General features: G+C 48.4%; 2 protein-coding genes across 2 annotated transcripts; both read left to right on the top strand.

Annotated features, from left to right (window-relative positions):
• The first annotated feature begins 4,817 nt into the window (after positions 1-4,817).
• LOC121323437 (coiled-coil domain-containing protein 150-like) lies at positions 4,818-6,622 on the top strand. The gene is made up of 3 exons (XM_041264534.1): positions 4,818-4,892; positions 5,791-6,165; positions 6,579-6,622. Exons 2-3 carry the CDS (start codon positions 5,811-5,813, stop codon positions 6,620-6,622), a joined length of 399 nt encoding a protein of 132 aa, XP_041120468.1. The 5' UTR covers positions 4,818-4,892; positions 5,791-5,810.
• Positions 6,088-22,319, top strand: LOC121322687 (coiled-coil domain-containing protein 150-like). The gene is made up of 26 exons (XM_041262888.1): positions 6,088-6,165; positions 6,741-6,919; positions 7,397-7,465; positions 7,786-7,902; positions 8,380-8,509; positions 8,786-8,829; positions 9,382-9,474; positions 10,439-10,546; positions 10,762-10,886; positions 11,048-11,225; positions 11,610-11,678; positions 14,727-14,819; positions 15,377-15,460; positions 15,780-15,887; positions 16,006-16,068; positions 16,248-16,376; positions 16,905-17,074; positions 17,358-17,451; positions 17,727-17,896; positions 18,378-18,504; positions 18,818-19,012; positions 19,295-19,363; positions 19,540-19,701; positions 19,934-20,020; positions 20,762-20,932; positions 21,642-22,319. The coding sequence occupies exons 2-26, from the start codon at positions 6,767-6,769 to the stop codon at positions 21,765-21,767; spliced, it is 2,934 nt and encodes a 977-aa protein (XP_041118822.1). The 5' UTR covers positions 6,088-6,165; positions 6,741-6,766; the 3' UTR covers positions 21,768-22,319.
• Positions 22,320-22,372: the final 53 nt, after the last annotated feature.

Below are 22,372 nucleotides of genomic sequence, written 5' to 3'. Positions count from 1 at the left end.
CCTTTTATTCTGTTTAAGCCCCTGCACCGCCAGTCAGGCTGCTTCTTTCTGTCTGTCCGTCTTAGCCTGGTAAGTATTATTGTTAAAAATTGTGTGTGTTTTTCACCCCTTCTTACTGCACTATTACTCCACTGGACCAGGCTTGCCTCGTTCCCGTTGTCGATTTGCCCACCAGCTGCCTGCAGGCTGCGATCTGCATGGCTTTTCAGCCCGCATACTTGCAAGCCAGAAAGTGTCCCTCACACTCACTCCTCCCGACATCGTCACAGAGCCTCTCCGGGGAGATACCCTGTGCTCAGGCATCTGTCTCAACCCGCAGCCACTCCCCGTCGCCTCCGGGTAGATGGGTGAAAAAGTCCCGGCAGGCGCAGGATATTATGGATATGAAAGCTCAGATCGGTCACATCATGGAGCTTTTAGAGAGGACGCCCAACCGGCTTCGGCCGAGGGCCCCTGTGTGGCGTCCCCCCCCCACCCCCTGAGCCGGTCACAGTCTCTATGACGCCCCCTGACACCTCCAGGGGAGTACAGGGCGAGCGGATCGACCGGGCTCTCTGCTCAGATGAGGACGTGCTTTCCATCGCCGCCTCGTGGGGTGAGTCTGTGTTCCCTCCGCAAATGGAGGTCGAGGCGGAGCCTGAATTCCAGGCTGATATGGCCCCTAGTTCCAAGGCTGCATCAGTTACTAGCGTGCCACCACTGGCAGGGTCCGTGCCAGCGCTTATGGGACGCGCGGCGGCGTACCTGTAGGTCCCCTGGACAGCACAAACAGAGCCACGTCGTTCCGTCTTTCGACCGCATGACGTGGCTCCCCGAGCTCAACCTTTCCCAGCATTCCCCAATTTTATTGAGGAGGTGCGTTCCTCTTGGAACCACCCTGCCACAGCGCTGGTGCAATTGAAACATAGTTCTCCTCTAGCTTCGCTGGAAGGGGCGGAGAAGCTGGGTCTGGCCAGGTTTCCCCCTGTGGAATACACCATTGGGGCCTTGATTAAGGCTCCGCCGGTGGAAGGTATGCCCAAGGACCCTGTGTGCCCTAACCTGCAGGATAACAGAGACAACCCTATGTGGCGGGAGCCCAAAGTACCCGCCTAGCGAACACGTCCAGCATGCTCACTGCATACCTGGACGGAGTTTTGCGTGATGCCCTGCTACCAGAGTCGGTGGCCATGGAACTGCGACTTCTGTTGCACACGTTGCTCCAGATCTCCGGCCTGCAGGGTCAGACCCTGGGCCAGAGCTTGGTGGGCCTAGTGGTCGCGCGCAGACAGCTGTGGCTGTCGCAGTCGTGGCTGCCTGACCCTTCAGTCCAGCAGTGGAGGAGATCCTTCAGCAGAGCCTTCGGGAACGCGAGGCGTCGAGGCAGGTAGCCACGTTACTCCCTCCCCCCACTCCGGTACAGGTCAGGTCGAACAGCCCCACCAGGCACCTTAGGCACCGCCTACAGGCCTCATCTCAGGTGAGAGGCAGGACCCGCCCTCAGCGTGGTGGACGTGGCCGTAGCCAACCCAAGCAGCAACAGACCGAAGTGGCAGCCTTGCTGGACAAGCGCGCCATTCGTCTCGTAGATCCTACCTCTCTCGGAGAGGGTTTCTACTCGAGATACTTTCTGGTACTGAAGGGGGACGGTGGCTTTCGCCCCATCCTGGTCTTGCGGTTTCTAAACCGTTTTTTAAAGCACAATGGGCTCCACATGCTGACTCATCGTCACATACTCCAGTCTGTCCGGTCGGGCACCTGGTTCACCACGATGGACTTACGGGACACGTATTTTCACGTTCCCATTCATCCACAGCACAGGAAATATTTCTGCTTCGCCTTTCAGGGCAACATGTACGAGTTTTCCCTAGCTCCCCGTATGTTTCAAAGTGCGTAGACACTATCCTTGCCCCGTTGCGGCTGCAAGGAGTCCGAGTGATGAATTACCTCGACGACTGGTTGATCTGTTACCAGTCACAGGAGGAAGCGGTGGCACACACGGCGCTAGTGATGGAGGATCTAGTGAGGCTGGGCCTCACCATCAACGATGACAAGAGTCGGCTGACGTCAGCGCAGTTCATAGCGTATATGGAGCTCTGGCTGGACTCCACCACGATGCGCGCATACCTGTCAGACAACAGGCTAGCAGCTTTACAACACCACCTGTCCCTGTTTCGGCAGGGGTAGAAGGTGTCCCTTGTTTTGTGCCAAAAATTTCTGGGTCTGATGGCAGCAGTGGTATCAGCCATCAAGCTTGGTTTATTATGCATGTGCCTTCTGCAGACGTGGCTCAATGCTTTCAGGTTGCATCCTAAACGTGACAGTGCGGCCCTGCGCTGGTGGAGAATACCCTCTCATCTGCGCCAAGGTGTCCGAATGGGGGCGGTTTACACCCGCAGGGTAGTGACGACGGACGCCTCCAACTAGGGTTGGAGTGCGGTCTGCGAAGGCAGAGGAGTCAGCAGACCCTGGTCGGGCTGCAGGACGTCCCTGCATATCAACATGCTGGAGCTGCAAGCGGTGTTTCTTGCCCTCCAGTACTTCCTACCCGTGGTGCGGAACAGACATGTGCTGATCCGCACAGACAATACATCAAAGGTGGCATATGTTAACCATCAGGGTGGCCTTCGGTGGCCCCCGTTTGAGCCTATATACTCCATTGAGTTGAAGCACCTGTCCATAAAGACAGCCTTCCTCTTGGCTATCACCTCCGCAAAGTGGGTTAGTGAGCTGCAGGTGCTATCTGTGCATAACTCTTGTATGCGTGTTTGGGATGATGGTAGCAGAGTGTCACTGTGTGCAACCCTGCTTTTCTCCCCAAGATGGTTACAGCCTTCCACGTGAATCAGTCCGTGGAACTGGAGTCCTTCCATCCTCCTCCGTTTGTGATGGACAAGGATAGAAAGTTGAACCTTCTCTGACCAGTTCGGGCATTGAGATGTTATGTGGATAGGACAAGAGTGCTGCGTCAGTCTGACCAGCTCTACGTCTGCCATGGAACACGGACCCTGGAACAGCCCCTCTCCAAGCAGCGTCTGTCGCATTGGATTGCGGACACAGTCTCGACTGCGTATAAGTGCTGGCTTACCTCCACCTGGGCAGACAGCCGCACATTCCACAAGAGGTGTGGCTACGTCATGGGCCCTCTTCCGAGGTGCCTCCATGGCTGAAATTTGTGATGCGGCTAGCTGGGCTACTCCGCATACTTTTTCCAGGTTGTGAATGTGGTAGATCCCTCATTGCCCTCTGTGGGCACTAGGGTCCTTGAGGTTGCACGCTCACGCCGCTGACCTTGGTCAAGCAGGACTTAGCGTCCCTCATATGCTGCCGTTCTTTTCTCCCTCGCGATGGCTCTGGTACACGTTTCCCATAACGATGTTTGGTGGCCATCTTTGAATTGAAAGGGAACGCTAGTTTACCTATGGTAAACCTGGTTCCCTGAAAGAGAAGATGGCCACCAACTGCGAGGTCGCCTCGGTCGACACCACGGTTTTGTCGCAAAAGAGGGTGGTTGTTCTTCTGCGGGACGGTTAAGTACCGTCGGGAGGCGGGGCTGAGGACGTCACTGGGGGAAGGAGTCCTATTGGCAGCTTGACATAGGAGCTCAGTGACACCTACCAATAGGCAGGAATGTATCCGTGTCACAAAGACGGCCGGAGTGGGTGGCGTCAGAACCAGGAAGGGAATACACGAGACAACACAGAAGAAGTGAAATGCTGAGACGCTTGCTTGCGACGGTTTATTGTAAATAAAAGGGTTTTAACAGACAAAAGGCAGGACACAGCACATTCGCCAAAATAAATAGATAAACAAAAAAACAGACTATACTTAACAACACGGTGCACGGACAGACACACTGACAAACAGGATGAGTTTTAAATACACAAGTATCATGCTGGTTCCACCAGCACACAATAGCAATTGTTATTAAATTTCTCCTCCTCTCTCTCCCGTTCTCCACTCACCGAACACCCAACCCCGAGTGGGTGAAAACATGCTGCTTTTATGCAGCTGTACCAAGACTCGATGCTAATCAATCATTCAACTGGAGTCTCGGTACAACTGCACGTGAATTAATAAAGTGCAATTCCCTGTGCTCACATATTATTACTTTTTACTTGCACGTGAAGTGCTGTGCAATCCTCGTGCCTAAATACAAATATACATTTTAAACATTCGTGTTACACAGACCCGTTTATATCCCGTGTACCAATGACTATACACCAACATACAACACACCACACGCAACATATAACAGATAATATACACAAAGGCGGGCACTTTGTCACAATCCCATAACGATGTTTGGTGGCCATCTTCTCTTTCAGGGAACCAGGTTTACGGTAGGTAAACTAGAGTATTGTAACCTGGTCAGCAGAACGGCCTGCTTCTCAACACGTTCTCTGAATCTTGGTAGGAAGGGTATAAATACAAAGCAGCCACCTGCCATCCCTGCAGAGTCACTGCAACTTGAGACTTCTGGCTGTCAGCATGTGGAAGACACAGAGACTAGACGGATACAGATATGTATGGCAGCGGCTCCGCTATACAGTGTGTACAATGTGACTGTCCCCTTTGCACAGCAACTGCAGAAAAAACAAACCTCCATTTACTCCAGGGCGTCCCAGGACCTCATTCACCATGGGTAGAAAATAGGCTGCTGTCATCACCAAGAGTTACCAATGAGTTACCATGTGTGTCTGTGGTTTACCGTGCTTCCCAGTAGATTTTCTGTGGCAGGTGTATAGGAACTACAGTTCCCATGAACGAATGGTTTGCTTGCGCCTGCGCAATCCTGTCACGGTGGGTTGGCGGCCTTAGAAGCGGGTCATTTTGAAGGCAAGGAAGCTAAATGAAGAATCTCCATAGAGACCGAGCACTCAGGAAGTAATCCGAGGGGTAATGCGAGGAAGGTAAGTATGTGTTTCAAAACAACAACGTTAAGCTTTAGAACAAATGACAGTAATTTAAATCAAATCTTCAAAGCAAGTAAACAATCTGGTTGTTTTTAATTAATATCGAGCGCTACATATATTGCAGCGCATGGTTGATAAATAAGTGCAACTTTCGCTTTAATTTGATAAAATCATTCTGATGTTACAATTATTATTATTATTATTATTATTATTATTATTATTATTAATAATAATAATAATAATAATAATAATAATAATAATAATAATAATAAATAGAAATATTCGCCTGCATGGCAAGTTTCGGTTAAAATGTTAAAATGGCTAAACTGTAAAATGGCCGCATAGTTACCATATAAAGTAGTTGTTGGTGTCTTTAGGCGTGATAATTCTAACTGTAGTGCATCATATATTAAAATGTATTATTATGAAGATTGAAAAGAGGCAGCACTTCTTTGGACAGTGCTCATAAATAATAAGATGTATGTAGAATCATTAAGTTATTCACCATACTGCATTATAATAAGTATCTATGTTGTCTTGTGTATGCTGAGGTAACTAGGTTAATCTTGCAAGTAACACTGTACATTTGTTGTGTATACAATAGTTATATGGTCAGGATCCAGGAGTTTGATGTTAAATATATGGTAAACTCCTGTAAGGGTGGGTACAGGGTTAGTGCGAGTTTCAAGCCCTGTTAACACATGCCACTGACCCGGGGATGGCAATAAGACTCCTATTGCATAGCAGTTTCACTCACACCAGGTTTTACTATAAGCTTGAATAACCACAGTGTGTATATGTAACAAGTTCAGGTGTGTCTTGTTAAACTCCTAGTAACACCAGGAATTGTTCAAACTGCTCTGCAATGGGAGTCTTATTGTCCTTCCTGCTCCAGGTAGTGAATGCAGCAGCAGCATGTCCCGCCCGGTGATCTCCCCCGTGCGTGTCGGTGCCACGGCTCCCGAGAGCTTCAGTGTTCTCCAGCAGCGAATCTGCGTGGCTGAAGAGCAGGCGGAGGCACTGATCCGGGACCTGGGGTCTCTCGGGGTGGCCCGGGATGAGATCCTGGGGTCCGACCCACACCCTGAGCCGCGGCGCCCCGTCAGCCCCTTCCACGTCCGCACCGCCTTCGTCGGGGAGGGGGAGGTGCTGTGGAAGAACTATGAGGCCCTTGTGAGCCGCGTGTGCAGGATGGAGAGCTTCATCCACACCCTGAAACTCACTGTCTTCCGGCTGGACACAGAGAGGGAGCTCGACCCCAGACACTCAGGTACAGACTCTCGGATATGCTGCTGCCTGGGGCTCGCTTCTCATCTCTGCTCCAAAGCTATATAGATCTATCACACTGTGCTGGTATTTGACTTCAAACGCTTCGGCTAGTGCCTTCTTCAGTGTTCTCTGAGTACACAAGTATGCCGCAGGGGGCGCTAACCTGAAGTTGTTTGTCTGCCTGGCTTAGTGTGTTGTAGAATTCTGCCTGAGCATTTGGAATGGATGATATTTGACTGCCCTGATCGAGTCCCCAGCAGCACAGGGCTGAGTGTTGCACTGTGCCTCTGTATTGACCTTGCTCTGGTGTCGCTCTGTGTTTGTGTCCTGAAGTCAAGCAGCACAGGGCTGAGTGTTACACTGTGCCTCTGTATTGACCCTGCTCTGGTGTCGCTCTGTGTTTATGTCCTGCAGTCCAGCAGCACAGGGCTGAGTGTATTACTGTGCCTGTGTATTGACCCTGCTCTGGTGTCGCTCTGTGTTTATGTCCTGCAGTCCAGCAGCACAGGGCTGAGTGTTGCACTGTGTCTCTGTATTGACCCAGCTCTGGTGTCGCTGTGTGTTTGCGTCCTGCAGCCCAGTTGGCTGAGCAGCTCAGAGCCATGCAGCAGGAGCACGTGGAGGAACTGCGGGCAGCTCAGAGGGAGGTGATGCGAGTTCGACAGCAGCTCAGCCAGCTCAGCCAGGACAAGGAAGCTGCTGTGGAGGAGGCACAAAGACTGAGCTCCGCCCTTGAGGTCGCCACGGCAACCAAGGTCTGGTGCTGACACGCTGTTCTGTAGGGAGATTGGTACTGGAGTTACTTCCTATCTGCAATTTGCACTGTCGTGTACCTTCTATGAGATGTCAGTGCATTAGCATTATTATTATTATTATTATTATTATTATTATTATTATTATTATTATTATATTATTATTATAGCTCCACCAGTTCAGTTGTTTTCAGCGATCAGTTTCTGGTCTCTTGTAATAGTGCCCTAATCCTACAGAAGGCAGCATGCTATGAACAGGTACCTGCACAAGCTATAGCTTGATAATGACTGATTACACTTTATTCAGCAGTGTGTTTACTGGAGCTTCGCAGTGCATGTCTACAATGCCTTGCTTCAGTTTCTTTCAGTAGGTATTTGGTTGCCACGTGTGAATTTGCAGGGAGGGCTGTGTGTTCACCACTGTTGCCTTTATTATATATATATATGTTTGTGTGTGTTTGTATTTATTTGTCGCTGTAGATGGATGTGGCCCTCGCAGCAGAAGAACTGAAGGGTATCAAAAACCAAATGAGTCGCCGACTGCAAGAGGTAGAGTAGATGAGAAGCACAGCAGCTTCAGATTATCTGTATGGGCTAATCAGAGAGCTAGTGCCAACAACAGGGCTCTCTTCAGGGGTCTGATAAAGTGTTGCGTTTCGTCCTGGTGTAGAATTAGCTCATGGGTTTACCCTGGTGTCAGTACATTTCACTACATTAGTATATGAGAGTCCTTCACAAGTTCTCTACCATTGCTGATTCATGTTTTTAAATGATCAAAATAAATGTGAGTGCTAACTGTAAGTGTGATTTCCTGGCGGGTTTGTCACCACTGTGTGCTCCTGTCTGTCTGTCTGTCTGTGTTTCCACAGTGTAAGGAGGAGCTGTCCCAGCAGGTCTCACTGCGCATTACGCTGGAGGAATCCCATGATGCCCTGCTGCAGCGAGTGCAGGACATGGAGAAGGTGGTGGAGGTGGAGAGAGGACAGGTGGGAACGGGGCGAGGACAGAGGGAAAGGGAAGCCCTTTGTGTAAATCAAAACTACAACAATAATAATACAGGCTGCACAACACTCTGTATAATATATATATATATATATATATATATATATATATATATATATATATATATATATATATATATATATATATATATATATATATATATGTATATGTATATATATGTTATATATGTATATATATATATGTATATGTGTGTATATATTATATATATATGTGTGTATAGTGTCTATAGAGTTACAATGCTTTCTGTTAAATTAGGTGGATGGAAACATGATCTGAATACATTCCTCTTTGCATTAAAGAAATTTCATACCTGAAAGAAATAGAGGCAACTATGCCTGTTATTGCTTGACCTATGTGCGTATGTATGTATGTATGCATGTATGCCTGTATGTGTGTAAAGCAGTGCCCCTGACCTGTGCCCTGTGTGCAATGCTGTTCAGGTGCAGGTGCTCCAGCAGGAGTGCCTGGCTCTGCGCACAGATGCCCAGGACACCTGGAAGAGACTGCAGCAGGAGCAGGGGCGGGCAGATGAGCTGGACTCCAGATACAAGCAGCTCAGAGAGGAAGCAGGTGAGCAGCAGCATGGCTGGGGGTAAGAGTAACTTCATTGAAGGACCGTTTTCAACACCACCTAGCAAGGGGGGGAAGTGGAAAATCCAACCTCTGATCCTGACCTCCTCATGTAATCGTACCCCTAGCAACCTGCAGAAAACACAGCAGGCTAGGTTTACTAAGCATGGGCTCCTGTCTAAAGCGCTCACCTAATCAAAGCTCTCCCTCAAAACCTTTGCCTCTTCTGTTCCAGTGACTTTCCATTACTGAACTGAATTCATATTTTATCTTTAGATGCAAAGGAATCCATCATATCCCAAATGGCTGAAGAAGGAAAAGTAAGTGAATCGTGAGGCTAAGGGATTTTTAGATTGTCAGGATTAACATTCAAAAGCAATGCTCTTGTTGAGCACTGATCTAACGGAGCAGCCCACAACAGGAGCTGTCAGTGTAAGTCATCTTGAGTTAAGAGTCTTGCAGGGTGCAGTAAACAGTAGACGTAGCAGCAGCAGCTTCAAGTGTCAAGATAGCAAACCCAAGCAGGCAAGGAGTTGCTGCTTCTTCTAATCACAGAAACCCGTCTCCTCTGTGAGATGGGACACAGCTGCCTTCTCCTAGTGAGGAAATTGGGTTTGTTGTTGGGTAAAATGATAGCGATTACAATTCAACCTTTGCTTTAACACTGCTGTAGTGAAATTGTGCATACACAGTAACTTGTGGGTCAAGGTTTTAAGGAAAGGTGGTAAGAACTCAGCTATCCTCACACTCCTTTCTGTAGTATTGTGCTCTATATGTGTAGGGCTTATTGCTTTAAAAGTTGAACTGTGTGGTTGTTGTAACCTGTGTCTTCATGTGTGTGTCTGTGTGTGTGTGAATCTCTCTTATTGTAGAGCAGTCAGCTGGCTTTGCAAAAGCAGCAGGAGGAGAATGCCCGGCTCAAGTGTGAGATCAGCTCTCTGAGTAGCACAGCAGAGGAAGTGCAGGTACGGTATGAGAGCGTTTAAAGAAGGAAGCAGTGAAGTGAGCTGCATGCTCGGTGTTCTGGGTGTATCTGTTGTGCTCAGTGTTCTGGGTGTATGTGTTGTGCTCGGTGTTCTGGGTGTATGTGTTGTGCTCGGTGTACTGGGTGTATCTGTTGTGCTCGGTGTTCTGGGTGTATCTGTTGTGCTCAGTGTTCTGGGTGTATGTGTTGTGCTCGGTGTACTGGGTGTATCTGTTGTGCTCGGTGTTCTGGGTGTATGTGTTGTGCTCGGTGTACTGGGTGTATCTGTTGTGCTCGGTGTTCTGGGTGTATCTGTTGTGCTCGGTGTTCTGGGTGTATGTGTTGTGCTCGGTGTTCTGGGTGTATCTGTTGTGCTCGGTGTTCTGGGTGTATGTGTTGTGCTCGGTGTTCTGGGTGTATGTGTTGTGCTCGGTGTTCTGGGTGTATGTGTTGTGCTCGGTGTTCTGGGTGTATGTGTTGTGCTCGGTGTTCTGGGTGTATGTGTTGTGCTCGGTGTACTGGGTGTATGTGTTGTGCTCGGTGTTCTGGGTGTATGTGTTGTGCTCGGTGTTCTGGGTGTATGTGTTGTGCTCGGTGTTCTGGGTGTATGTGTTGTGCTCGGTGTTCTGGGTGTATGTGTTGTGCTCGGTGTTCTGGGTGTATGTGTTGTGCTCGGTGTACTGGGTGTATGTGTTGTGCTCGGTGTACTGGGTGTATGTGTTGTGCTCGGTGTTCTGGGTGTATGTGTTGTGCTCGGTGTACTGGGTGTATGCGTTGTGCTCGGTGTACTGGGTGTATGCGTTGTGCTCGGTGTACTGGGTGTATGCGTTGTGCTCGGTGTACTGGGTGTATGTGTTTTGCTCGGTGTTCTGGGTGTATGTGTTGTGCTCGGTGTTCTGGGTGTATTGAGCTGCGTGCTAAGTGTGAGGGTGTGTCTGGTTCTAATGCGCTGTCTTCTCCTGCAGTCTCTGAATGACCAGCTGGATAAACAGGGTTCCCAGCTGAGCGCTGCCCTGAGGTCCCTCACCATGGAGAATGCCAGGCTTGTCACCGAGCACCAAGCCACCCTCAAGGTGAGCTCCCTTCCTGACTATTGGCTTCTAACATTTCCACAAGCAACGTTTGTAAACCCTTCTTTTTCACTTTCGTTTATTGATTTTAAAAGGCACTGTATAATTAAAAAATGTAAACATTTTTGTTGTTTTTATTTTATTTATCTACGTGTGTCTGTGTGTGTGTGTGTGTGCGTGTGGTTTGGATCCTCACCCTGTCCCTGCCGTGTCTCCAGGAGCAGCAGCAGCGCATGGTTCAGAAGCTGCAGGAGCAGGACCTGCTGCTTGATGTAGCACGTGCCAACATCCAGGGAGAGCTGCAGGGGGCGTTGTCAGAGAAGCTGCAGCTTCAGAAACACCTGTGAGTCTCCTTGCCTTTTCAAAGAGCTCCTCGTCCACTGTGGGCTGTGTTACTTTTTAGCTTTGGCTTGAAAAACTCACGTTTAACTAGCAGATTGAGAGCAGTCTAAATGTGTTGCTGCTGTTGTAAGCCGATACTGATTGTGTGTGATTGTCTTGAAGAGAGGCGCTGCACTCTGAGCATGCCCAGCTCCAGCTACAGTTCCAGGCTGCAGAGAAGACGGCATCTTTACAGTTTGAGCTGCGGGACAGTACCATTGCCAGACTGCAGGGGGAGCTAGAGGCTGCGGTGCGAGAGAGGGAGGCCGCCAGGAGAGAGCAGGAGAGCACAGAAGCAGAGGTGATGCTTCTCTCACGGGGAGATAAAGGGGTGCAACGCAGAGGAAGGCAGCAGCTGAATAGCTTGTAGATTTGTTAATTTTTGCATTATGTAGCCTGCAGATCGTCCAGAATATGCCTATATTGTACATGCAGTATCTGTTCTTGTTGTGAAGAATATGTTTACTGTATTTCAAGCAAACATGTTTAATGATCTCTTACCTCTTTGCTAAGTTTGCATTCTTTTTTTGCTGAAGGAATACAATAACTTAATGTTGCAATATGGACAAAGCCTTATTTTTGCATTAACATTCTTAATTTTAGTGCATTCCATAGCCTAATCATTCCTCAGTCATTTTCAGCCTGCCACTGTAGCAGTTTAACCGGGCCCTTCTCTTTGAGACAGTTGAGGAAGGCGGTGAGCGAGATCACAGAGGAGAAGAACACGTTTGAGGCTGAGCTGACGGAGAACAAGGTACCGCCTGTTAGTTACTAACCCATGTGGGGTGAGAATTGAAGCCGTTATTGTGACCACCAAGAAAGCTGGTCCCGACAGAGCTCTGGTCAGGATTGGTGTTAATAGTGAGCTAGTGTTTGGACTCTGCGCAGGTGGGTGTTCCAAAGCCTGTTTTTATTTCTCATGTTTCAGTGACCAGCTTGTAGCAGAGCAACCTCACAATAACACTTTATCCAAGCTTTGAATTCAGAGCCCCCCCACAGCAACGACAATACCTGAAACAAAGATGAGCTTTTATTGGGTGAAAGCTTTAGACAGGAGCCCATGCTTAGTAAACCTAGCCTGCTGTGTTTTCTGCAGGTTGCTAGGGGTACGATTACATGAGGAGGTCAGAAACAGAAGGTTGGATTTTCCAGTTCCCCTCTTGCTAGGTGGTGTTGAAAACGGTCCTTCAGTGAAGTGACACAGCTACGGCGATCCTTGAAACAAAAATTATATACTTCATTAAATCTAGCGTCATAAGTAAATGGTTAATTCCCTGTGGTGTAAACCGAAACACAAAGGCTCTGCGTGGGTAACTCAAGAATAATCCTGCTCCATATTTTGTCAGTAATGACTTGGAGAACTGTGGACTTTGTCTCCAGTGTTTTATGTCTTTTCTCACACATGGGGTATGTTTGCGTTGCAAGTTTAGAACCGTTGCGTGTCCTCTGCATTGAGCTGGTCCAATTGACAATGTGACAGTGTGCAGAGTGCATCGAGCTGGTCTAATTGACAGTGTGACAGTATGCAGAGTTCATCGAGCTGGTCCGATTGACAGTGTGCAGAGTGCATCGAGCTGGTCCGATTGACAGTGAGCAGAGTGCATCGAGCTGGTCTAATTGACTGTGCAGAGTGCATCGAGCTGGTCCGATTGACAGTGTGCAGAGTGGATCGAGCTGGTCCGATTGACAATGTGCAGATTGCATCAAGCTGGTCCGATTGACAGTGTGCAGAGTGCATCGAGTTGGTCCGATTGACAGTGTGCAGAGTGCATCGAGCTGGTCCGATTGACAGTGTGCAGAGTGCATCGAGCTGGTCCGATTGACAATGTGCAGATTGCATCAAGCTGGTCCGATTGACAGTGTGCAGAGTGCATCGAGTTGGTCCGATTGACAGTGTGCAGAGTGCATCGAGCTGGTCCGATTGACAGTGTGCAGAGTGCATCGAGCTGGTCCGATTGATAGTGTGCAGAGTGCATCGAGATGGTCTAATTGACAGTGTGACTGTGTAGAGTGCGTCGAGCTGGTCCGATTTGACAGTGTGCAGAGTGTATCGAGCTGGTCCGATTTGACAGTGTGCAGAGTGTATCGAGCTGGTCCGATTGACAGTGTGCAGAGTGCATCGAGCTGGTCCGATTGACAGTGTGCAGAGTGCATCGAGCTGGTCCGATTGACAGTGTGCAGAGTGCATCGAGCTGGTCCGATTGGTCCGATTGACAGTGTGCAGAGTGCATCGAGCTGGTCCGATTGACAGTGTGCAGATTGCATCGAGCTGGTCCGATTGACAGTGTGCAGAGTGCATCGAGCTGGTCCGATTGACAGTGTGCAGAGTGCATCGAGCTGGTCCGATTGATAGTGTGCAGAGTGCATTGAGCTGGTCCGATTGACAGTGTGCAGAGTGCATCGAGCTGGTCCGATTGACAGTGTGCAGATTGCATCGAGCTGGTCCGATTGACAGTGTGCAGAGTGCATCGAGCTGGTCCGATTGACAGTGTGCAGAGTGCATCGAGCTGGTCCGATTGATAGTGTGCAGAGTGCATCGAGCTGGTCCGATTGACAGTGTGCAGAGTGCATCGAGCTGGTCCGATTGATAGTGTGCAGAGTGCATCGAGCTGGTCCGATTGATAGTGTGCAGATTGCATCGAGCTGGTCCGATTGATAGTGTGCAGAGTGCATCGAGCTGGTCCGATTGACAGTGTGCAGAGTGCATCGAGCTGGTCCGATTGACAGTGTGCAGATTGCATTGAGCTGGTCCGATTGACAGTGTGCAGATGCATCGAGCTGGTCCGATTGAGTGTGTGCAGGGTGCATCTAGCTGGTACGATTGACAGTGTGCAGGGTGCATTGAGCTGGTCCGATTGACAGTGTGCAGAGTGCATCGAGCTGGTCCGATTGACAGTGTGCAGAGTGCATCGAGCTGGTCCGATTGACAGTGTGCAGGGTGCATCGAGCTGGTCCGATTGACAGTGTGACAGTGTGCAGAGTGCATCGAGCTGGTCCGATTGACAGTGTGCAGAGTGCATCGAGCTGGTCCGATTGACAGTGTGCAGAGTGCATCGAGCTGGTCCGATTGACAGTGTGCAGAGTGCATCGAGCTGGTCCGATTGACAGTGTGACAGTGTGCAGAGTGCATTGAGCTGGTCCGATTGACAGTGTGCAGAGTGCATCGAGCTGGTCCGATTGACAGTGTGCAGAGTGCATCGAGCTGGTCCGATTGACAGTGTGCAGAGTGCATCGAGATGGTCCGATTGACAGTGTGCAGAGTGCATCGAGATGGTCCGATTGACAGTGTGCAGAGTGCATCGAGATGGTCCGATTGACAGTGTGCAGAGTGCATCGAGGTGGTCCGATTGACAGTGTGCAGAGTGCATCGAGCTGGTCCGATTGACAGTGTGCAGAGTGCATCGAGCTGGTCCGATTGACAGTGTGCAGAGTGCATCGAGCTGGTCCGATTGACAGTGTGCAGAGTGCATCGAGCTGGTCCGATTGACAGTGTGCAGAGTGCATCGAGTTGGTCCGATTGACAGTGTGCAGAGTGCATCGAGCTGGTCCGATTGACAGTGTGCAGAGTGCATCGAGCTGGTCCGATTGACAGTGTGCAGCGTGCATCGAGCTGGTCTGATGGACAATTTGACATTGTACAGAATGCATCGAGCTGGTCTGATTGACAGAGTGACAGTGTGCAGAGTGCATCGAGCTGATCTGATTGACAATGTGACCGTGTGCCGAGCAGCATCCCCTATAAGCCGAGGGCTGGGGGTGTCTGTGTGACTGCATTGAGCTCACTGTGTGTCTGTGCCTGCAGCTGGAGGTGGGTGCTCTGAGCTCTGCCCTGCAGAAACAGGAGGAGGAGAATGGGAGGCTGCTGGAGAGACTGGCTGCACTGGAGCACCAGCAGGTGAGAGTCAGAGAGAGAGAGACAGCAGTACGTCATGGCAGAGCAGTCCAGTCCAGCCTGTATGTCTAAAAGAGCAATGCCGAGACCAGCGGGCTCTTACATGGACAGAGAATCACAAACACAAATGCATTAAAACACTAACACCTTAAATAGGTCTAGTTTGCTAATACTAAATACCTGACTAAAGAGCAGCAAAGAAATTGAAAAAGCTAAAGAAAAACATCCCACTTTTTGGTATCATCGCGTTAGCATCACCTAGTGACTACTTTGCTTGCTACATTGTTTATAATATGACAGAGATCGCCCAGTTTGTTTATATTTCTGAACTGGTAAGTGGATTTAGGTGTGAACAAAACCACTCTGTCAGCAGATAGAACAAGACCCTGTAGCTTACCTTGGAAACTCTCTTCAATTCTGCAAACCGCTGCTCGGCAGCGCTGCTATAATCCTATGTCTCAGACTGGCAGTCTGGATGGGTTTTCTCTTTACATGAGCTGAAGGGTTGTGTGCTATGCAATGAGTGTGTTGAAATGAGCCTGTCTCCGTGTTTCTCCCAGCATGCACAGCAGCAAGTGGAGCATGTCCTGGCCGAACTGACGGAGAGTAAAAACAAGCTGGCATACGACAAGGGCAAGCTGCAGGTAGGGGGCAGTGTGTGTGTGAGAGAGCTGCAGGGGAGGTGTGAACCAACCCCAGTGTACAGTGCAAAGGGGGTTAGTAGGACCCTTTTAAAAGTTTACCATAATTAATGCGTAAAGAAGTGTAGTAAAGCATAGTGAAAGCTTTGTAATGCAAAAGCCCAAAGAGATAAAACATAAAAATAAAAGACAAACCATAACATGGGAAAAGCATGAAGAAGAGTACTTTTATAAGGGAACTCTGGGCCTTTCCTGTCTTTATGTTGTTATTACCCAGACTAAGGCATTAGCTAGTCTCTGTGTTTATTATGTTGTTGTCCAGACTAAGGTCCAGCAGCTGCAGCAGGAGCTCCAGTCCCTGGCAGGCGCCCTGTCTGACAGCATTCATCTGCGCAAACTGAACACAGCGCTGGAGTTCAAGTACTGCCAGGTGAGCCTGGAACACAGTGCACTGGATTCATATGAGGGGTGGTAACCACTGACACAATAACCATCGACAAGTAGCACAACACACACTGAGATGGATAACCTGTCGTCAACATTAACAGGCAAACACTGAGCTGAGCTCCTGCAAGATCAACGCTCAGAGACTGGAGGCACAGCTCAAACAGGTAACCGCTGCTTTACTTGCCTTTTGTTTTATTGGCTTTTTCTAGTTTACTATCCAGTTCAAACTTAAGTGCATTGAACTACTATCATTGGCAAGGACCAGTTGTAAACTGCGGGACTGCAGTTTGTAGGGGTGACAGAAGAGGTGCTGTGACTGCGCTCTGTGTCTTTGGGGTCGTAGGCCCAGGCGTCTCTGGAGCGGAAGGAGGAGGACTTCACCATGGCAATCCATTCCAGAGACGAGGCTTTCAGAGAGGCTCAGAAGCTGAGGGACCAGGTGGAGTGCCTGGAGGAGCGGGAGAGGCAGAAGGTAAGGGGGGCAGAGACTGCCATGCTTTCAGACTCTTCATTTATGTAACATCAGTAATTCAATTACATGATTACCTTTAAAATGCACATGAAAGGTATTGGTGACACATTCCACTCTTACTACCTTCAAACCCTTCATATTCATTGATGCATCACAAACAGGCACTAGTTGAATCTGTCACTGTGTTTTAGTCACTGAAAAGAACATTCATTAAATAACTCCTGAGTTACAGCTCTGAGTCTAGCCCACTGTCTTTCTACATACAGCAATATTGTTTGAGTATATTAGCCTTCTTTCCTTTAGTTTTATTCTAGTAGGGAGAGCCTTGCTGGTTCGCACGTGGAATGGACCATACATTGTTATTTTTGATGCAGCAGCTGAAACGCCATTTGATTTGAGTTACATTTATTTTAGCAGGTTCTATTTCGGTGTGTAGAATCTTTGACCCATTGTTTTGGCGTATCGGTTGCAGTCCTGCAGGCTGGACTTGCACAGTGTTTTCTGAAGCCCCTGTTGTGTTGTGTGCAGCTGTCGGTGTTCCAGAGGCAGCTGGGAGACTCGAAGGCAGAGAGTTGTAAAATCTCCTCCACGTTGGAGAATGTCCTGGCCTCTCACTCCAAGCTCCAGCTCACTGTGGAGAATCTGCAGACCGAGCTGGGCTGCAGGGACTCTGAGACAGCCGGGCTGCGCCGGGAGAGGTGTGTGCGCGGAGTGTAATCCAACAAATTGTATTGGTGTCCACAGTTGGCTCTGCCACTCCTGGTCTTTGTTCCAACCGTGTTCTAAATTATTTAATTGAATCAGTTAAACCTCCATCTAGACCGTGAAGTAGTTAATGATCTAATTTTCCCTGTTAAACCTGGAGTGGAATGGCCCTCCAGGACTGTGACTGGACCACCTGGCTGTAAGGTAAAGGGCTCTACTCTGAGACCTGAGATGCCTGGCGATGCCCCTAATGCTTACTGATGTCTTTCTCTGCAGGACGCAGGGACAGCAGGTCATACACAGGCTGGAGCACGAGCTGGAGGAGCTTCAGGCTAAGCAGACAGCCATGGAGACGCAGCACAGCACTGAGGTAGAGCAACACAGTGCACTAGCACTGCAAATACATTTACACTGCACTGAGGTAGAGCAACACTACACTAGCATTGCAAATACAGTTTGTGTTCAGCATGCACACTGCTCTGATGTGCTGTTGCTCTTGTTAACTCTGTAGTTTTGTGTTCAGCATGCACAGTGCTCTGATGTGATGTTGCTCTTGTTAGCTGTGTAGTTTTGTGTTCAGCATGCACACTGCTCTGATGTGGTGTTGCTCTTGTTGTTAATGCATGGAGGCTGGGTGTGTTCCAGATGGTCCCAGTTCGCAAGGCCCTGGAGGTGGCGCGGGAGGACAACAGGAAACTTGCCCAGACTTTGGAGCTGGCCCTGCTGGCCAACAGCCGCCTCCAGAGCAAACTGAACCGAGCGCAACACGATGTGGACAGCAAGGAGAGCCAGCTCCAGCAGCTCCGCAACCAGAGGTATGCAGGGCATCGCCTCTCTGTTGATTTCACTCCACACCTTTACACAGCTACCTCACAGATGTAATGCATCTGTGTTTGTAACCTCAAAGAAATGTGCAGGTGTCCTACAGAACTGTTACATCGCTACAGTCTTTATCCTGCTTAACACACCCTAAAAATAAATACATTAAATAGCTGATCATTTCATATATAGAGATTCATATATTACAGGTCAGTTGTGAAGACACTGTAAGCCAATCGGTGGCAAATTATGAGGAATTAGGTTTTTAGGTATTGCCCTTAGTGTCTGTCTGTCTGTCTTAGTTTATCTTGGAATGATGTGGAGAGGAAATTTCATACTGATAGCTTTAATAGGGATTCTTCTCACTTAATCAGGTTTTAGACAGTCTGTGTGTGTCTCTCTGGACCTACCCCAGTGAGGAGGTAGGTAAACAGACAGGCAGGCAGGTGACAGGGTGTCTGCTGTGCATTCCCATAGGGAGCAGGAGATGGAGGAGACGAGGCAGGAGACCTGGATGTTCACCGAGCGGCTGGAGTCTCTGAAGAAGCAGTTCAAGAGCGAGAGAGAGACTGCGAGGAGGGCAGCGCAGAAAGAGCTAGCAGAGGTGAGAGCACCCAGACTCCCATGGGGAGAGGAGAGGAGAGGGGAAGGGGATGTCACATCAATATCAGGGTCTGCTATATATTATAAAGACATTTCAGAGGGCTGTATCACATCGATGTCAGGGTTTGCTATAAAATATAAAGAGATCTGAGATGGCTTTAAAACATAATATATTACCAGGTTGTTAGTCTCTCCATTCCTCCAGCCTGTGTTTCTCTGGCTCTAACATTGCCTTTTCTGCCTTTGTTTCTGGTTCTGATCGCCTGGTCATACAAAGTGAAAATGTAAAGACTCTCTTTGTTTTCCTCTTCCAGCTAAAAAAGGCTTTGGATGAGGCCAACTCGAAGTCCGCTGACCTGTCACGGGCCAACAGGGAGCTGCGTCAGAAGACTGCGGAATTGGACAAATTGGTGGCCAGTCAGAGGGCAAAGATCAAGAGTCAGCGTGGTCAGATCAAACAGCACCTGGAGAGCAGAGCGAGCAGCGTGCAGACGTCCGAGAGGACCAGGGTACAGGGGGCTGACAGGGGTTCGACAAACGGGCTAACAGATCAGCTGCATGCTGAAAAGGAGGTGTCATTAAACCTATAGCCTCCCAACATTAAGAATATAAAGAATTATAACATCAACAGGCTGAAAACTGAAAATTGTTTCGTAGCAGCCCTCAATTGACTAGTTCCCTAGAAGTGAAATACTACAATAATGAAGACAGATAAAAACAAAAGCAAAGATAACATCTTTTCACCCTGTAGTGGTGATAAGGTCACCTCTTTCTGCCTATCTTTTCAGCAGGAAATCGAAGCTGAGCTGAAACAGATGGAATCAATAAAGGAGAAGTATCAGAAAACGAATTATGAGCAGGTTGGCTTGTTTACTATGTTTTGTGTGTTGTAATGTCTGTGGTTTGCCAGTAGTAAATAAAAAAAAGCCTACGACTGACTGGTTGAGTAAAGAATAATAGGTCCAATATAAACTGATTGTTCTCCCACACTGACCCGGCCATGCACCCCCCCCCCCCCCCCCCCCCTTTGTTTCAGGGTCAGATGATCCAGCAGTTCCTGTCAGAGATGGCTTCACTCCAGCAGGAGATGCAGTCGCTGGTGAAGGGCCAGCAGGAGGCGACATCGCTCAGCAGACAGCACGAAGCCCAGCTGGAGAATGAGAGGACGCTGCGACTGGAGCTGCAGGATAGGTGTCAGGTGAGCAAAGAGATTAGCAGAGCAGTGCAGGCTCACCAGGCTGCTCAAAAACAGATTCAGATTAAATTCACTCTTCAGATTAAAACTCTTTGCTAGCCTGTGTTGACTGTTGTTTTACACTGGTTTATGAATGGCGGTGAATGTTTAAAAAGCTGTTGTTATTCCCTGTTACTGTTTTCCCAAATTCATTCCCTTTTTAAATGAGTTTTCTCTCTCCTCTGGTGTGTTCCAGTCCCTGGAGGAGAAGGTGAGGCTGCTGAGTCAGGCCAAGGAGGCAGCAGAGCAGAGGCTGAGCAAGGCCAGTCTGGAGTCCCAGCAGGTACAGTGCAGAGAATCTGAGTAAATCAACGATGAGGTCAGGGCCTTCATCAGTGTCCATCAGTATTCTTCATGGTTCTTATTATTACACATGCTTGATTTTGGAGGAGTAATACATCAGTATCTTGCAGAGTATAGCTGCTTCATCACAGTTGGGTTTGGAAAACCTTTCATACTGTGTGTTGCAGAGAACCTTCAGAAGTCCTGCAGTTATAAAGTGCCTGTGTCATGGTATAAAGTGATTCCACACTTTCAAATCATCTGGTTTCTGATCTCATTTGCAGCATGCCCTCTACAATACTAGACACTTGCTGTTGGAACCAGATTAAGACACATTTACTGTCTGGGGAATAATGAGTCAGCTTTTAATATGCACCACCACCACGACCACATTAATTTCTCTGCCAAGTGCAGTATACTGGAGCTGGAGCTATTAGTTTAATGGGCACCCATTACAACCTGACAGGACTTGCATCAGCAGGTCAGAGGAGGTCAAGGGCAAGCCTTACTTGGCATCTTCCAGTGACCAGGTTTCTGTTTGTGAAATTGATGGGACTGGTACAGCACCGACTGCAGTCTGGAACACAGTCCATGCTTAGCTTTTTTTGCAGACTAACTGTGATGACATTATCAAACCCAGAGCTCCAGAGGTGAATATAGTTTGCACCAGGGGAGCTAGGACTCCAGAGTTTTCAGAATCCTAGTGTCTCGCTCCTTCTCACTGGCCCCCCTGTCTTTCCAGATTTCTGCTAACCTGGAGGAGGCTCACCAGTGGTTCAAGACCAAGTTCGACAGCCTGCAGAGTGAGCAGGTGAGGGGCCGCCCGAGGAGCAGGTCCAGCGAGGAGCCGGTGTCCAGCGGGAGCAGCTCCGAGGACAGCAAGAGAGAGAACGCACACGCTGTGAAAGCCAAGGTAAACACAGCCGGGGAAATCTGCAGATCTCTGTCTGTAGAACCCAGAATTGCGATCACCAGGCAGTAAATCAATCAGTAAGAACAAAGTTTACGAATGAGAGTAAGCCATTCGGCTCTTCTAACCTCGTCTGCTACCTAGTAGCTTATTGATCTGAGAACTTTGTCAAGTCGGATCTTAAAGGATCTCAATGATTCTGCATCAACAGCATGACTAGATAACCCATTCCATCCCCTCACCGCTCTCTGTGTGAAGAAGTGTCTCCTTCCCTTTGTCCTGAGTCTGTCTCCACTTCATTTCCGGCTGTGTCCTCTGGTCCTGGTTTCTGTACTGCACTTTTAAGTAACGGTTTGGGTTAACTATGTCAGCACTTTTTAAGATTTTAAGACTTTAATCATGTCTTTTTCTGCCAATTCTTTGTTCCAGGCTAAATACATTTAGTTCTTTCATCCTTTCTTTGTAGCTCGGTCCTTTAAATCCTGGGATTACAACTAGTAATGCTACACTGCTTCAATCAGATATACCATTATTATGTAAGCATGGAGGCTTTACTTTGGGCAGCAGGGGGAAGCAGAGGATAGCCACAGATACGATTGGGGAGAGACTGATTATAGAGAACAAAATTGCTGTGTGTGTGTGTGTCTATATGTATATCTATGTGTATGTATATCTCTATGTATGTGTTTTCTGTCCTGTGTTTGAACCCCAGGGGGATCCAGAGGAGCCCCTGCTGCTGCGACCCCGCAGCCAAGCCAGCCTCCAGCGCTGGGAGGCCAAGCAGGAGCTGAAACTGCTCTGCAGGAAGTACCAGACGCAGACACAGGGCAAGAAGTGAGGCCCAGACACAGGGAGGCAGGACCTGCTATCAACACTGCTGTGTGTCCATGTTGAAACTCGGTGCTGTATTTAACTTCATGGTTCATTACTGGCAACCATTGTTGATCATCTCAGCCAACCAGGTTTCCGAGGAAATTGAATCTGCTGTAATGGCAGCTTGTTTTTAAACAGCACATTGCCATCCACTACTTGAAAATGAAAACCCAACTGGTAAATAGTAGCCATCGTGCACATTTGAAGTAATTGTGCAATTTTATGAGTGCATGTTGTAATTCAGCATCATGGAAAAGCACTTTGATTTATTGGTTATCAAGAGTATGGAGATATCACTTGGAGATATCTTGAGTGGCCACAGCAAATAGAGCCACTGCTGTTCCAGTGACTGGCTAGAAGACTCTGGAAGTACCTGTACTTTTTTATATAATGAACAGTTAACTTATTTCATTTCTACATAAAGTATTTACTGTAAGATTGTTAATTTGATAATACTAGTACTAATATATTTTACTTCTGTTAAATAAAATGCAGTATCTGATCAATATTTGCACCCAACCGGATTAAAATGTTTTTTTTTTTAAATTTTTTATTGAAACTGAATGTCTG

The sequence above is a fragment of the Polyodon spathula genome, chromosome 11 (assembly GCF_017654505.1).
Source record: "Polyodon spathula isolate WHYD16114869_AA chromosome 11, ASM1765450v1, whole genome shotgun sequence".
NCBI lineage: Eukaryota > Metazoa > Chordata > Actinopteri > Acipenseriformes > Polyodontidae > Polyodon > Polyodon spathula.
The sequence above is the reverse complement of the archived record's forward strand: the minus strand, read 5'-3'. Positions and strand labels throughout refer to the sequence as shown.